This window comes from Pristiophorus japonicus, chromosome 3, assembly GCF_044704955.1.
Source record: "Pristiophorus japonicus isolate sPriJap1 chromosome 3, sPriJap1.hap1, whole genome shotgun sequence".
Taxonomy (NCBI): Eukaryota; Metazoa; Chordata; class Chondrichthyes; family Pristiophoridae; genus Pristiophorus; species Pristiophorus japonicus.
Window position 1 is genome coordinate 18,370,348 of NC_091979.1, and position 14,278 is coordinate 18,384,625.

Sequence of the window (14,278 nt, forward strand, 5' to 3'; positions counted from 1 at the left end):
ATTAAAGTCACCCATGATAACTGCTGTACCTTTATTGTACACATCCCTTATTTCTTGATTGATGCTGTCCCCAACCTCACTACTACTGTTTGGTGGTCTGTACACAACTCCCACCAGCGTTTTCTGCCCTTTGGTATTCCGCAGCTCCACCCATACCGATTCCACATCATCCAGGCTAATGTCCCTCCTTACTATTGCATTAATTTCCTCTTTAACCAGCAACGCCACCCCGCCTCCTTTTCCTCTCTGCCTATCCTTCCTAAATGTTGAATACCCCTGGATGTTGAGTTCTCAGCCTTGGTCACCCTGGAGCCATGTCTCTGTGATGCCAATTACACCATATCCGTTAAATCCGGTCTGCGCAGTTAATTCTGTCCACCTTATTCTGAATATCCTCGCATTGAGGCACAGAGCCTTCAGGCTTGTCTTTTTAATACACCTTGCCCCTTTAGAATTTTGCTGTAATGTGGTCCTTTTGGTTTTTTGCCTTGGGTTTCTCTGCCCTTCACTTTTACTATTCTCCTTTCTTTCTTTTGCTTCTGCCTCCATTTTATTCCCCTCTGTCTCCCTGCATTGGTTCCCATCCCCCTGCCATGTTAGTTTAACTCTTCCCCAACAGCACCAGCAAACACTCCCCCCAGGACATTGGTTCCAGTCCTGCCCAGGTGCTGCCCGTCCAGTTTATACTGGTCCCACCTCCCCCAGAACCGGTTCCAATTTGAAACCCTCCCTTTTGCACCATTCCTCAAGCCACGTATTCATCTGAGCTATCCTGCGATTCCTACTCTGACTAGCACATGGCACTGGTAGCAATCCTGAGATTACTACTTTTGAGGTCCTACGTTTTAATTTAGATCCTAGCTGCCTAAATTCGTCTCGTAGGACCTCATCCCGTTTTTTACCTATATCGTTGGTACCTATGTGTACCACGACAACTGGCTGTTCACCCTCCCTTTTCAGAATGTCCTGCACCCGCTCCGAGACATCCTTGACCCTTGCACCAGGGAGCAACATACCATCCTGGAGTCTCGGTTGCGGCCGCAGAAACTCCTATCTATTCCCCTTACAATTGAATCCCCTATCACTATCACTATCCCACTCTTTTTCCTGCCCTCCTGTGTAGCAGAGCCACCCACGGTGCCATGAACTTGGCTGCTGCTGCCCTTCCCTGATGAGTCATCCCCCTCAACAGTACCCAAAGCAGTGTATCTGTTTTGCAGGAGGATGACCGCAGGGGACCCCTGCACTACCTTCTTTCCACTGCTCTTCCTGTTGGTCTTCCATTCCCTATCTGGCTGTGTACCCTTTATCTGCGGTGTGGCCAACTCACTAAACGTGCTATTCATGTCATTCTCAGCATCGTGCATGCTCCAGAGTGAATCCACCCGCAGCTCCAGTTCTGCAATGCGGTCCGTCAGGAGCTGGAGCTGGATCCACTTCCCACACACATAGTCGTCAGGGACACTGGAAGCATCCCTGGCTTCTATTTTAGATTCTAGCATCCACAGTATTTTGCTCTGTCTGTCAGTTTAGTTGAGGGTCCCGCAATATTGTTTGAATGGCTGGGAAATCTCCTGGTGAACTGGCCATTATTGTCCCCTCAACCAGCTCTTTGCCAATGTAAGCCTTGTCACATGTCATTGCTGTCTGCAGCACCTTGCTGCGTGCAAATTGATTGCAGTGTTCATACCAAACAGCACTGATTACACTGATATAAAAAGTAATTTGTTGGTTGTGAAGTGTTTTGGGACATCCTGAGGTCATGAAAGGCACTTCAACCAAAAGAAACTTGCATTTATATAGCGCCTTTCGCAACCTCAGGATGTCCCAAAGTGCTTTACAGTCAATGACGCACTTTTTGAAGTGGAGTCACTGTTGTAATGTGGGAAACGCGACAGCGATTTAAGAACATGAGAAATAGGAGCAGGAGTTGGCCATACGGCCCCTCGAGCCTGCTCCGCCATTTTATATGATCATGGCTGATCCGATCATGGACTCAGGATCACTTCCGTGCCCGCTTCCCATAACCCCTTATCCCCTTATCGGTTAAGAAACTGTCGATCTCTGTCTTAAATTTATTCAATGTCCCGGCTTCCACAGCTCTCTGAGGCAGCGAATTCCACAGATTTACAACCTTCTGAGAGAAGAAATTTCTCCTCATCTCAGTTTTAAATGGGGGGCACCTTATTGTAAGATTATGCCCCCTAGTTCTAGTCTCCCCAGCAAGCTCCCACAAATAGCAAATGACCAGATTATTTGTTTTAGTGATGTTGATTAAGGGATAAATATTGGCCCAGGACACCAGAGATAACTCCCCTGATCTTCTTCGAAATAGTGCCATGGGATCTTTTACCTCCACCCGAGAGAGCAGACGGAGCCTCGGTGTTACGTCTCATCTGAAAGAAGATGGCACCTCCGACAGCGCAGCGCTCCCCCAGCACTGCACTGGGAGTGTCGGCTTGGATTACGTGCTTAAGTTCCTGGAGTGGGACTTGAACCCACAACCTTCTGACTCACTGAGCCACAGAACATCCAGAATACAGGTGAACTGACCAACCCAATCCGTTTGCTGCTTGTGGGATCTTTCTGCTTGCAACATGGCTGTCTATGTGACATGGGACACTGTGCTTAGAAGAAATTCCTTGTACATAAGGAAGATCTTCATTTTCCTTAAAGCTCGCAGAAGATTGCTGCTGGTCAGCTGAGTAATAACACACATAAGAACATAAGAATTAGGAACAGGAATAGGCCATCTAGCCCCTCGAGCCTGCTCCGCCATTCAACAAGATCATGGCTGATCTGGCCGTGGACTCAGCTCCACTTACCCGCCCGCTCCCCATAACCCTTAATTCCCTTATTGGTTAAAAATCTATCTATCTGTGACTTGAATACATTCAATGAGCTAGCCTCAACTGCTTCCTTGGGCAGAGAATTCCACAAATTCACAACCCTCTGGGAGAAGAAATTCCTTCTCAACTCAGTTTTAAATTGGCCCCCCCGTATCCTGAGGTTGTGCCCCCTAGTTCTAGTCTCCCCGACAGTGGAAACAACCTCTCTGCCTCTATCTTGTCTATCCCTTTCATTATTTTAAATGTTTCTATAAGATCACCCCTCATCCTTCTGAACTCCAACGAGTAAAGTCACAGTCTACTCAATCTATCATCATAAGGTAACCCTCTCATCTCCGGAATCAGCCTCATGAATCGTCTCTGTACCCCCTCCAAAGCTAGTATATCCTTCCTTAAGTAAGGTGACCAAAACTGCACGCAGTACTCCAATACCCGAGACAGTTGCAGAAGGACCTCCCTGCTTTTGTACTCCATCCCTCTCGCAAGACCAATAATTGTTGTCTGTCGAATAACCTTGAGGATATTCTGATGGACAATGACTGAAAGAGTGACCTGATAGATTATGAAGGGGTTTGACAGGGTAGATGTAGAGAAGATGTTTCCGCTTGTGGGGGAGACCAGAACGAGGGACCATAAATACAAGACAGTCACTAATAAATCCAACAGTGAATTCAGGAGAAACCTCTTTAGCCAGGGAGTGGTGAGAATGTGGAACTTGCTGCCACAGGGAGTGGTTGAGGTGAATAGTATCGATGGATTTAAGGGGAAGCTGGATAAACACATGTGGGAGAAAGGAATAGAAGGTATGCTGATAGGATTACAGGCAGTGTCAGCTGTGGCTCAGTGGGCAGCACTCTTGCCTCTGAGTTAGAAGGTTGTGGGTTCAAGTCCCTCTCCAGGAACTTTGAGCACACTCAGTGCAATGTTCTCTGATGAGGTGTGCGAGGCCCCTTGGGGAAGAGTGACCAGAATATGGTGGAATTCTACATTAGGATGAAGAATGAAACAGTTAATTCAGAGACCATGGTCCAGAACTTAAAGAAGGGTAACTTTGAAGGTATGAGGTGTGAATTGGCGAGGCTAGATTGGCGAATGATACTTAAGGGGTTGACTGTGGATGGGCAATAGCAGATATTTAGAGACCGCATGGATGAACTACAACAATTGTACATCCCTGTCTGGCGCAAAGATAAAAAAGGGAAGGTGGCTCAACCGTGGCTATCAAGGGAAATCAGGGATAGTATTAAAGCCAAGGAAGTGGCATACAAATTGGCCAGAAATAGCAGCGAACCCGGGGACTGGGAGAAATTTAGAACTCAGCAGAGGAGGACAAAGGGTTTGATTAGGGCAGGGAAAATAGAGTACGAGAGGAAGCTTGCAGGGAACATTAAGACGGACTGCAAAAGCTTCGATAGATATGTCAAGAGAAAAAGGTTAGTAAAGACAAACGTAGGTCCCCTGCAGTCAGAACCAGGGGATGTCATAACGGGGAACAAAGAAATGGCAGACTAATTGAACAAGTACTTTGGTTCGGTATTCACTCAGGAGGACACAAACAACCTTCCGGATATAAAAAGGGTCAGAGGGTCTAGTAAGAAGGAGGAACTGAGGGAAATCCTTATTAGTCGGGAAATTGTGTTGGGGAAATTGATGGGATTGAAGGCCGATAAATCTCCAGGGCCTGATGGACTGCATCCCAGAGTATTTAAGGAGGTGGCCTTGGAAATAGCGGATGCATTGACAGTCATTTTCCAACATTCCATAGACTCTGGATCAGTTCCTATGGAATGGAGAGTAGCCAATGTAACCCCACTTTTTAAAAAAGGAGGGAGAGAGAAAACAGGGAATTATAGACTGGTCAGTCTGACATCGGTAGTGGGTAAAATGAGGGAATCAAGTATTAAGGATGTCATAGCAGTGCATTTGGAAAGAGGTGACATGATAGGTCCAAGTCAGCATGGATTTGTGAAAGGGAAATCATGCTTGATAAATCTTCTGGAATTTTTTGAGGATGTTTCCAGTAGAGTGGACAAGGGAGAACCAGTTGATGTGGTATATTTGGACTTTCAGAAGGCTTGCGACAAGGTCCCACACAAGAGATTAACGTGCAAAGTTAAAGCACATGGGATTGGGGGTAGTGTGTTGACGTGGATTGAGAACTGGTTGGCAGACAGGAAGCAAAGAGTAGGAGTAAATGGGTACTTTTCAGAATGGCAGGCAGTGACTAGTGGGGTACCGCAAGGTTCTGTGCTGGGGCCCCAGCTGTTTACATTGTATATTAATGATTTGGACGAGGGGATTAAATGTAGTATCTCCAAATTTGCGGATGACACTAAGTTGGGTGGCAGTGTGAGCTGCGAGGAGGATGCTATGAGGCTGCAGAGTGACTTGGATAGGTTAGGTGAGTGGGCAAATGCATGGCAGATGAAGTATAATGTGGATAAATGTGAGGTTATCCACTTTGGTGGTAAAAACAGAGAGACAGACTATTATCTGAATGGTGACGAGATTAGGAAAAGGGGAGGTGCAACGAGACCTGGGTGTCATGGTACATCAGTCATTGAAGGTTGGCATGCAGGTACAGCAGGCGGTTAAGAAAGCAAATGGCATGTTGGCCTTCATAGTGAGGGGATTTGAATACAGGGGCAGGGAGGTGTTGCTACAGTTGTACAGGGCCTTGGTGAGGCCACACCTGGAGTATTGTGTACAGTTTTGGTCTCCTAATTTGAGGAAGGACATTCTTGCTATTGAGGGAGTGCAGCGAAGGTTCACCAGACTGATTCCCGGGATGGCGGGACTGACATATCAAGAAAGACTGGATCAACTGGGCTTGTATTCACTGGAGTTCAGAAGAATGAGAGGGGTTCTCATAGAAACGTTTAACACTCTGATGGGTTTAGACAGGTTAGATGCAGGAAGAATGTTCCCAATGTTGGGGAAGTCCAGAACCAGGAGTCACAGTCTAAGGATAAAGGGTAAGCCATTTAGGACCGAGATGAGGAGAAACTTCTTCACCCAAAGACGGTGAACCTGTGGAATTCTCTACCACAGAAAGTTGTTGAGGCCAATTCACTAAATATATTCAAAAAGGAGTTAAATGTAGTCCTTACTACTAGGGGGATCAAGGGGTATGTCGAGAAAGCGGGAATGGGGTACTGAAGTTGCATGTTCAGCCATGAACTCATTGAATGGCGGTGCAGGCTCGAAGGGCCGAATGGCCTACTCCTGCACCTATTTTCTATGTTTCTATGTTAAACCGAGGCCCTGTCCGCCTTCTCAGGTGCATGGCACTATTTCAAAGAAGAGCAGGGAGTTATTCCTGGGGCGAATATTAAGCCCTCAATCTACACCCAAAAGCAGATGACCTGGTCTTTATTATATCGCTTGCTATGCGCAAATTGGCCGCTGCATTTCCTACATTACAACAGTGACTACACTCCGAAAGTACTTCATTGTCTGTAAAACGCTGGTGGTTGTGAAAGACGCTATATAAATGCAAGTCTTTCTTTTCTTAAATAAAGTAGATTGTGAAGCAAGCTCATGTAGACCAGTTGGCCTGAATGGCCTGTTTCTGTGCTGTGAATTCCATCAATGATAAGAACATAAGAAATAGGAACAGGAGTCGGCCATATGGCCCCTCGAGCCTGCTCCGCCATTTAATACGATTATGTCTGATCTGTTCATGGATTCAGGTCCACTTCCCTGCCCGCTCCCCATAACCCCTTATCGGTTAAGAAACTGTCTATCTCTGTCTTAAACTTATTCAATGTCCCGGCTTCCACAGCTCTCTGAGGCAGCGAATTCCACAGATTTACAACCCTCTGAGAGAAAGAATTCCTCCTCATCTCAGTTTTAAATGGGCGGCCCCTTATTCTAAGATCATGCCCTCTAGTTCTAGTCTCCCCTATCAGTGGAAACATCCTCTCTGTATCGACCTTGTCAAGCCCCCTCATAATCTTATACGTTTTGATAAGATCACCTCTCATTCTTCTGAATTCCAATGAGTAGAGGCCCAATCTACTCAGCCTTTCCTCATAAGTCAACCCCCTCATAGAAACATAGAAAATAGGTGCAGGAGTAGGCCATTCGGCCCTTCGAGCCTATTCCTGCTTTCTCGCCATACCCCTTGATCCCCCTAAGGACTACATCTAACTCCTTTTTGAATATATTTAGTGAATTGGCCTCAACAACTTTCTGTGGCAGAGAATTCCACAGGTTCACCACTCTCTGGGTGAAGAAGTTTCTCCTCATCTCGGTCCTAAATGGCTTACCCCTTATCCTTAGACTGTGACCCCTGGTTCTGGACTTCCCCAACATTGGGAACATTCTTCCTGCATCTAACCTGTCTAAACTCGTCAGAATTTTAAACGTTTCTATGAGATCCCCTCTCATTCTTCTGAACTCCAGTGAATACAAGCCCAGTTGATCCAGTCTTTCTTGATATGTCAGTCCCGCCATCCCGGGAATCAGTCTGGTGAACCTTCGCTGCACTCCCTCAATAGCAAGAATGTCCTTCCTCAAATTAGGAGACCAAAACTGTACACAATACTCCAGGTGTGGCCTCACCAAGGCCCTTTACAACTGCAGCAACACCTCCCTGCCCCTGTACTCAAATCCCCTCGCTATGAAGGCCAACATGCCATTTGCTTTATTAACTGACTGCTGTACCTGCATGCCAACCTTCAATGACTGATGTACCATGACACCCAGGAATCATCTCCGGAATCAGCCTCGTGAACCTTCTCTGAACAGCCTCCAATGCAAGTATATCCTTTCTTAAATACAGAGACCAAAACTGCACGCAGTATTCTAGGTGTGGTCTCACCAATGCCCTGTATAACTGTAACAAGACTTCCCTGGCTTTTATACTCCATCCCCTTTGCAATAAAGGCCAAGATTCCAATGATAAATCGCCATCGTAGACAATAGATTTGTTTTTTTACTCGGTTCAGATTGGACTAATTTGGCGAGTTATACTCACAGGGCAGTAACGCCCCAGTGTGAAGAGCTGAATCGTGCGGTCTCCTTGTAGCATGAGAGGCCGATAATCGACAGTACGGGCGCCAGCACCATTGGCCCACAGTGCCGGGACATCAGACCCTGCAGCCCCGACAGTCCCAGAAGCACCTGTAGGATTCCAGAGACAACCACCGCTCCACGGATCTGCAGACAACCCAAAGACAAACAAAGCAGTTAAACTTTATAAAGCATATAAGGTACCGAGGGGGGGGGGGGCGGTACGACAAGGTAGATGCTGAGAGGATGTTTCTCCTTGTGGGGGAATCTAGAACTAGGGGGCATAGTTTCAGAATAAGGGGTCATAAGAACACAAGAAATAGGAGCAGGAGTCGGCCATTCGGCCCTTCGAGCCTGCTCCGTCATTCAATAAGATCATGGCTGATCTGATCATGGACTCAACTCCACCTCTCCACCCGCTCCCCATAAGCCTTGACTCCCTTATCGCTCAAAAATCTGTCTATCTCTGCCTTAAACATATTCAATGACCCAGCCTCCACAGCTCTTTGGGGCAGAGAATTCCATAGATTTACAACCCTCAGAGAAGAAATTCCTCCTCATCTCAGTTTTAAATGGATAACCCCTTATTCTGAGACCATGTCCCCTAGTTTTAGTTTCCGCTATGAGTGGAAATATCCTCTCTGCATCCACCTTGTCGAGCCCCCCTCATTATCATATAAGTTTCGATAAGATCACCTCTCATTCTTCTGAACTCCAATGTGTAGAGGCCCAACCTACTCAACCTATCCTCATAAGTCAACCCCCTCATCTCCGGAATCAACCTAGTGAACCTTCTCTGAACAGCCATTTAGGACAGAGATGAGGAGGAATTTCTTCTCTCAGAGGGTCGTAAATCTGTGGAATTCTCTTCCCCAGTGAGCTGTGGAGACTGGGTCATTGAATATATTTAAGGTGAAGATAGACAGATCTTTGAACGATAAATGAGTCAAGGGTTATGGGGAGAGGGCGGGGAAGTGGAGTTGAGGCCAAGATTAGATCAGCCATGATCTTATTGAATGGCGGAGCAGGCTCAAGGGGCCAAATGGCCCACTCCTGCTCCTATTTCCTAAGTTCTTATGTTATGTTCATTTGTAAACCTGCCCTTTCACCTCTCTCCACACACCCTGCCCCAGGGTCCCAAACACTCCTTCTTGTTGAAACAGCGATTTACCTGTACATCTTTCAATTCAGTATACTGTATTGTCTGCTCACGATCTGGTCTCCTCTACATTGGGGAGGCCAAACGTAGATTGAGTGACTGCTTTGCGGAACACCTCCGTTCAGTCCGTAAGTGTGACCCTGAGCTTCCGGTCGCCTGCCACTTTAATTCTCTGACCCACTCCCACTCTGACCTCTCTGTCCTCGGCCTCCTGCACTGTTCCAATGAAGCTCAACGCAGGCTCGAGGAACAGCACCTCATCTTTCGTTTAGGCATTTTACAGCCTTCTGGACTCGACATCCAGTTCAACAATTTCAGATCGTAACCACCGTTCCCATTCTCTGACAGCAGCTACTGATAATTCTGCTGCTGCCATTTACACCTCCTCTACGCCCATCTTTTGTTTCTTAACTTGTCCCATTACCATCTCCTTTTGCCTCACACTATCACCACTTTTGTCTCTCTAATCTCTCCCGAGCACAGACCTTCCCTTCTGTTCTTTCCTCCCCTCCCCCCTTTCCCTGCCCCCACACTTGCTTACAATCTGTTACATCTCAAACTTTTCCCAGTTCTGACGAAGGGTCATCGACCCGAAACGTTAACTCGGTTTCTCTCTCCACAGATGCTGCCTGACCCGCTGAGTATTTCCAGCATTTTCTGTTTTTATTTCCGATGTTCAGCACTCGCAGTATTTTGCTTGTGAGCTAAGCCTCTCCCTGTGGATTCTACCACTGGTAAATATAGAAACATAGAAATATAGAAAATAGGTGCAGGAGCAGGCCATTCGACCCTTCGAGCCTGCACCACCATTCACTATGATCATGGCTGATCACACAAATTCAGTACCCCATTCCTGCTTTCTCTCCATACCCCTTGATCCCTTTAGCTGTAAGGACCACATCTAACTCCCTTTTGAATATATCTAACGAACTGGCCTCAACAACTTTCTGTGGTAGAGAATTCCACAGGTTCACAACTCTCTGGGTGAAGAAGTTTCTCCTCATCTCGGTCCTAAATGGCTTACCCCTTATCCTTAGACTGTGACCCCTGGTTCTGGACTTCCCCAACATTGGGAACATTCTTCCTGTATCTAACCTGTCCAATCCCGTCAGAATTTTATATAGCCAAGGGTTATCCATAGGAACAGGAGGCGGCCATTCGGCCTGTTCCTCCATTCAACGAGAGATTATGGCTGATCTGCATCTTAACTCCACCCCCCCCGCAATGGCTCCGTATCCTTTGACACCTTTTGGGTGAGCAGAAATATATCCCTCTCACATTTAAAATGATTAATTCAGCTAGCACCTACTGCTTTTCATGGCGAGAGTTCAATGCTTTGCTTGAAGAAATGTATCTCACCTTCCCCCTGAGCAGTCTGGCTCTGATTTTAAGGTTATGACTTCCTTGTCCCAGACTCCCCAACAAGCGGCAAAAGTTTCTCTCTATCTATCCTATCAACTCCTTTCAAGGTCATCAAAACCTCAATCCAATCACTCCTTAGCCTTCTATATTCCGGGGTAATACAAGCCTACTTTATTGTAATCGGTCCTCATAATTTAACCTTTGGAGCCCTGGTCATCATCATCGTAGGCGGTCCCTTGAACGAGGATGACTTGCTTCCACACCAAAAGGGATGAGTTCGCAGATGTTTCAATGAAGGACCCGATATTCCAGTCCTGAACTCCAGGGGTGGAAGATGCCTGTGCGTGGATTTTCTTAACGTGTGGTGACCGTTGCACACCAGCCACCACACGGGAGCTAGGTCTTGGTCCAGTGGTAAGGGTTGAACCAGGACGACTGGAGACCTGCTCTGCTGCACGGACCTAGTGCGCACACATAATCGCAGTGTGGGCTGGCCCCGGACCCTTGGCTCTTCTGGGGCCCGCACCCTCATTTGCTGCACCTCCGCCACGATCTCTCACCGCTCCTCTGCCACAAACGATCGCCACATGTGCATCGCGACCTCTCACCGCTCCTCCACCACAATCACTCGCCGAATATCAGCCACGATCTCTCACCGCTCCTCCACCACAATCACTCGCCGAATCTCAGCCACGATCTCTCACCGCTCCTCCACCACAATCACTCGCCGAATCTCAGCCACGATCTCTCACCGCTCCTCCACCACAATCACTCGCCGAATCTCAGCCACGATCTCTCACCGCTCCTCCACCACAATCACTCGCCGAATCTCAGCCACGATCTCTCACCGCTCCTCCACCACAATCACTCGCTGAATCTCAGCCACGATCTCTCATCGCTCCTCCGCCTCAATCACTCGATACACCTCTGCCACGAACCCTGGTAACATTCTGCTGAATCTGCGTTGCCTTCCTTCCAAGGAAAATATATCCTTCCCAAAGTGTGTTGGCCAGAACTGTACACAGTGCTCCAGCTGTGGCCTAACCAGGGCTTTGTACAGCTGTAGTCCTCCCCTTTAAATTCCAGCCCTCGAATTATAAAGGCTAATATTCCAATTAGTTTTTTTGATTATTTTTTTTATCCAGATTCTTTCATCGCGGTCCCGTTCTCCCAGAGGCCCTTCCTCGCTCCGCCCACACCCCTGCAGTTGATCACCCAGTTGCCTCGAGAAGATGGTGGTGGGCCTTCTACTTTGAAGCCACGGTGTTACAAGCCAGCGGCTGGCCAGAGCACGTCAGAGGTCGTTAAGAACCAATTGGCAGACCGGGGTGAGGAGGTCAGCTTCCGTTCCCTGAAGGGCACGAGTGAACCAGTGGGCTTTGATGTCGGCTCCTCCATTTATACCTCCCCTAGGCCCAGGATCTGCAGGAGTTGCACTGCCTTTTACGCTCCACTGCAGCCTGGTGTTGATGCAGATCATTCAAACTCCTTCGGTTCTCCCTTACTTCAGCCTCCCGGTGTAAAATTCATTCACGCATTTCAGGGGGAAGCTAGATACATAGGTGAGGGAGAAAGGAATAAGATATGCCAATAGGGTGAGATGAATTAGGAGGAGACTGGTGTGGAGCAAAAACACCGGCATGGACCTATTGGGCCAAAGGCCCATTTCTGTGCTGTACTTTCTATGTCATTCTATGTCAAGTTTATGCAAATTAGATGTAATTTCTATGCAAATGATATGTAATTCTATGTAAATTCTACATCGCTTAGATTGAAACTCTATGCAAATCTATGCACAGTTTATGCAAATTTGGGCCGACTTCCATGCAGATATGTAAATTCCATGTACAATTATATGCAAATTATATGCAATTCTATGTACAGTTTATGCAAATTCTATATAATGCTATGCCTTTTGTCATGGGATAAGCTGCTATATAAGAATAAGATGTTGCTTATGTTGTATGAAGCATAATCTGAGGCTGCGAGTCCTGCCCGATATTTTATACAGGGTGCGCAGACACAGAGTGACCTCTCCCCCCCTCCCCGACCCCCCGAGCCCCAGTGATGATGGAAGTACTGCTCCCTCCAGAGGCACCAGCGACAGACATCTCTTGGCAACATCGGAACAGGAGGAGGCCATTCAGCCTCTCCAGCCCATTCCGCCATTCAATGAGGTCGCGGCTGATCTGTATCCTAACTCCAGTTACCCAGCCTTGGTTCTGTCACCCTCAGTACCCCCTTTGCCCAACAAAAATTTGTCAGTCTCAGCTTTGAAGTTTTCACTTGGCCCTCAGAAGCCACATCTCTTGGCTGTTGGGGCCAGACTCCTATGGTGGTGAGGGGGTGGGGAGTGGGGGCTCGTGGATCTGACCCCCCTTGTTTACTACCTTTAGCGGGTGTTGGGAAGAGAGGGAGGAAGGCCAATTTTAACCCAATCCGCCCGTTGCTCCATTGAAGTCAACCGAGTGCAATATTGTTCGGGGAATAAAGCCGGCGTTTCACCCAATCCCGTGGTATTCCTGTTCGGAGAATTCAGTTAAAATGGCCTCGACCATGTGTGTTGCTGGGGGAGTTGGCGGGGAGGTGGCTGGAAGGGGAGGTTGTGAAAGAGAGGCACAAATGAAGCTGTCAGACTTCCTTCAGTCAGGGAACACAAGAACATAAGAAATAGGAGCAGGAGTAGGTCACCTGGCCCCTCGACCCTGCTCCGACATTTAATAAGATCACGGCTGATCTGATCATGGGCACAGCTCCACTTTCCTGCCCGCTCCCCCTAACCTTTGGCTCCCTTATCGCTCAAAGAATTGTCTATCTCCGCCTTAAATATATTCAATGACCCAGCCTCCACAGCTCTCTGGGGCAGAGAATTCCACAGATTTACAACTCTCTGAGGTGAAATTCCTCCTCATCTCAGTTTTAAATGGGTGGCCCCTTATTCTGAGACTATGTCCCCTAGTTTTAGTTTCTCCTATGAGTGGAAATATCCTCTCTGCGTCCAACTTGTCGAGCCCCCTCATTATCTTATAAGTTTCAATAAGATCACCCCTCATTCTTCTGAACTCTAATGAGTAGAGGCCCAACCTACTCAGCCTATCTTCATAAGTCAACCCCCTCATCTCCAGATTCAACCTAGTGAACCTTCTCTGAACAGCCTCCAATGCAAGTATATCCTTCCTTAAATACGGAGACCAAAACTGTACGCAGTACTCCAGGTGTGGCCTCACCAATACCCTGTACAGTTGTAGCAGGACTTCTCTGCTTTTATACTCCATCCCCCTTGCAATAAAGGCCAACATTCCATTTGTCTTCCTGATTACTTGCTGTACCTGCATGTTAACTTTTTTGTGTTTCATGCACAAGGACCCCCAGGTCCCTCTGTACTGCAGCACTTTGCAATTGTTCTCCATTCAAATTATAATTTGAATCACCTATAACTGGCCGATTTTGAGTGCAGCTCGATGCGGTGTGCAAGCCCGGCTCAAAGAATCGGGGCTGTACCCTCCTCCCTGGCCCGTGCCCTTGTACAGCCGGGCTCAGGGCTCGGAGAGGAGTTTCACCCAATTGCCCCTTGAATGCTGCCCCACCCCCCACACCAAACACACACACACGACATATTAAAACGCACCAATTTCAAAAGCACCTTACTTCAGAAAGCGTGATTTTCCACGTCTGCAGAGCAACGTCTGTCTCTGGGCACTGGGCCCCGTCACACAGCACGGCCATTTCAGCACCTGCATCAGCCAAATGAATGAAAGAAATAAAGAACGTGCATTTATATAGTGCCTTTACACGAGCTCGGGACGTCCCAAAGTGCTTTACAGCCAATGAAAGTACTTTTTGAAGTGTGGTCACTGCTGTAATGTGGTGGGAAATGTGTGTACAAGGAAGT

The 14,278-nt window shown here is 47.5% G+C and overlaps 1 protein-coding gene across 1 annotated transcript in view; it reads right to left on the reverse strand.

The window, feature by feature from the left end:
- The window catches only part of slc23a3 (solute carrier family 23 member 3), a 165,366-nt gene that overhangs the window by 94,237 nt on the left and 56,851 nt on the right, over positions 1 to 14,278 (reverse strand). The window contains exons 4-5 of the mRNA XM_070873499.1: positions 14,035 to 14,120; positions 7,831 to 8,012 (exon numbers count right to left, since the gene is read on the reverse strand). Of these exons, the coding sequence (XP_070729600.1) occupies positions 7,831 to 8,012; positions 14,035 to 14,120 (268 nt within the window). The remainder of the gene's footprint in view (positions 1 to 7,830; positions 8,013 to 14,034; positions 14,121 to 14,278) is intronic.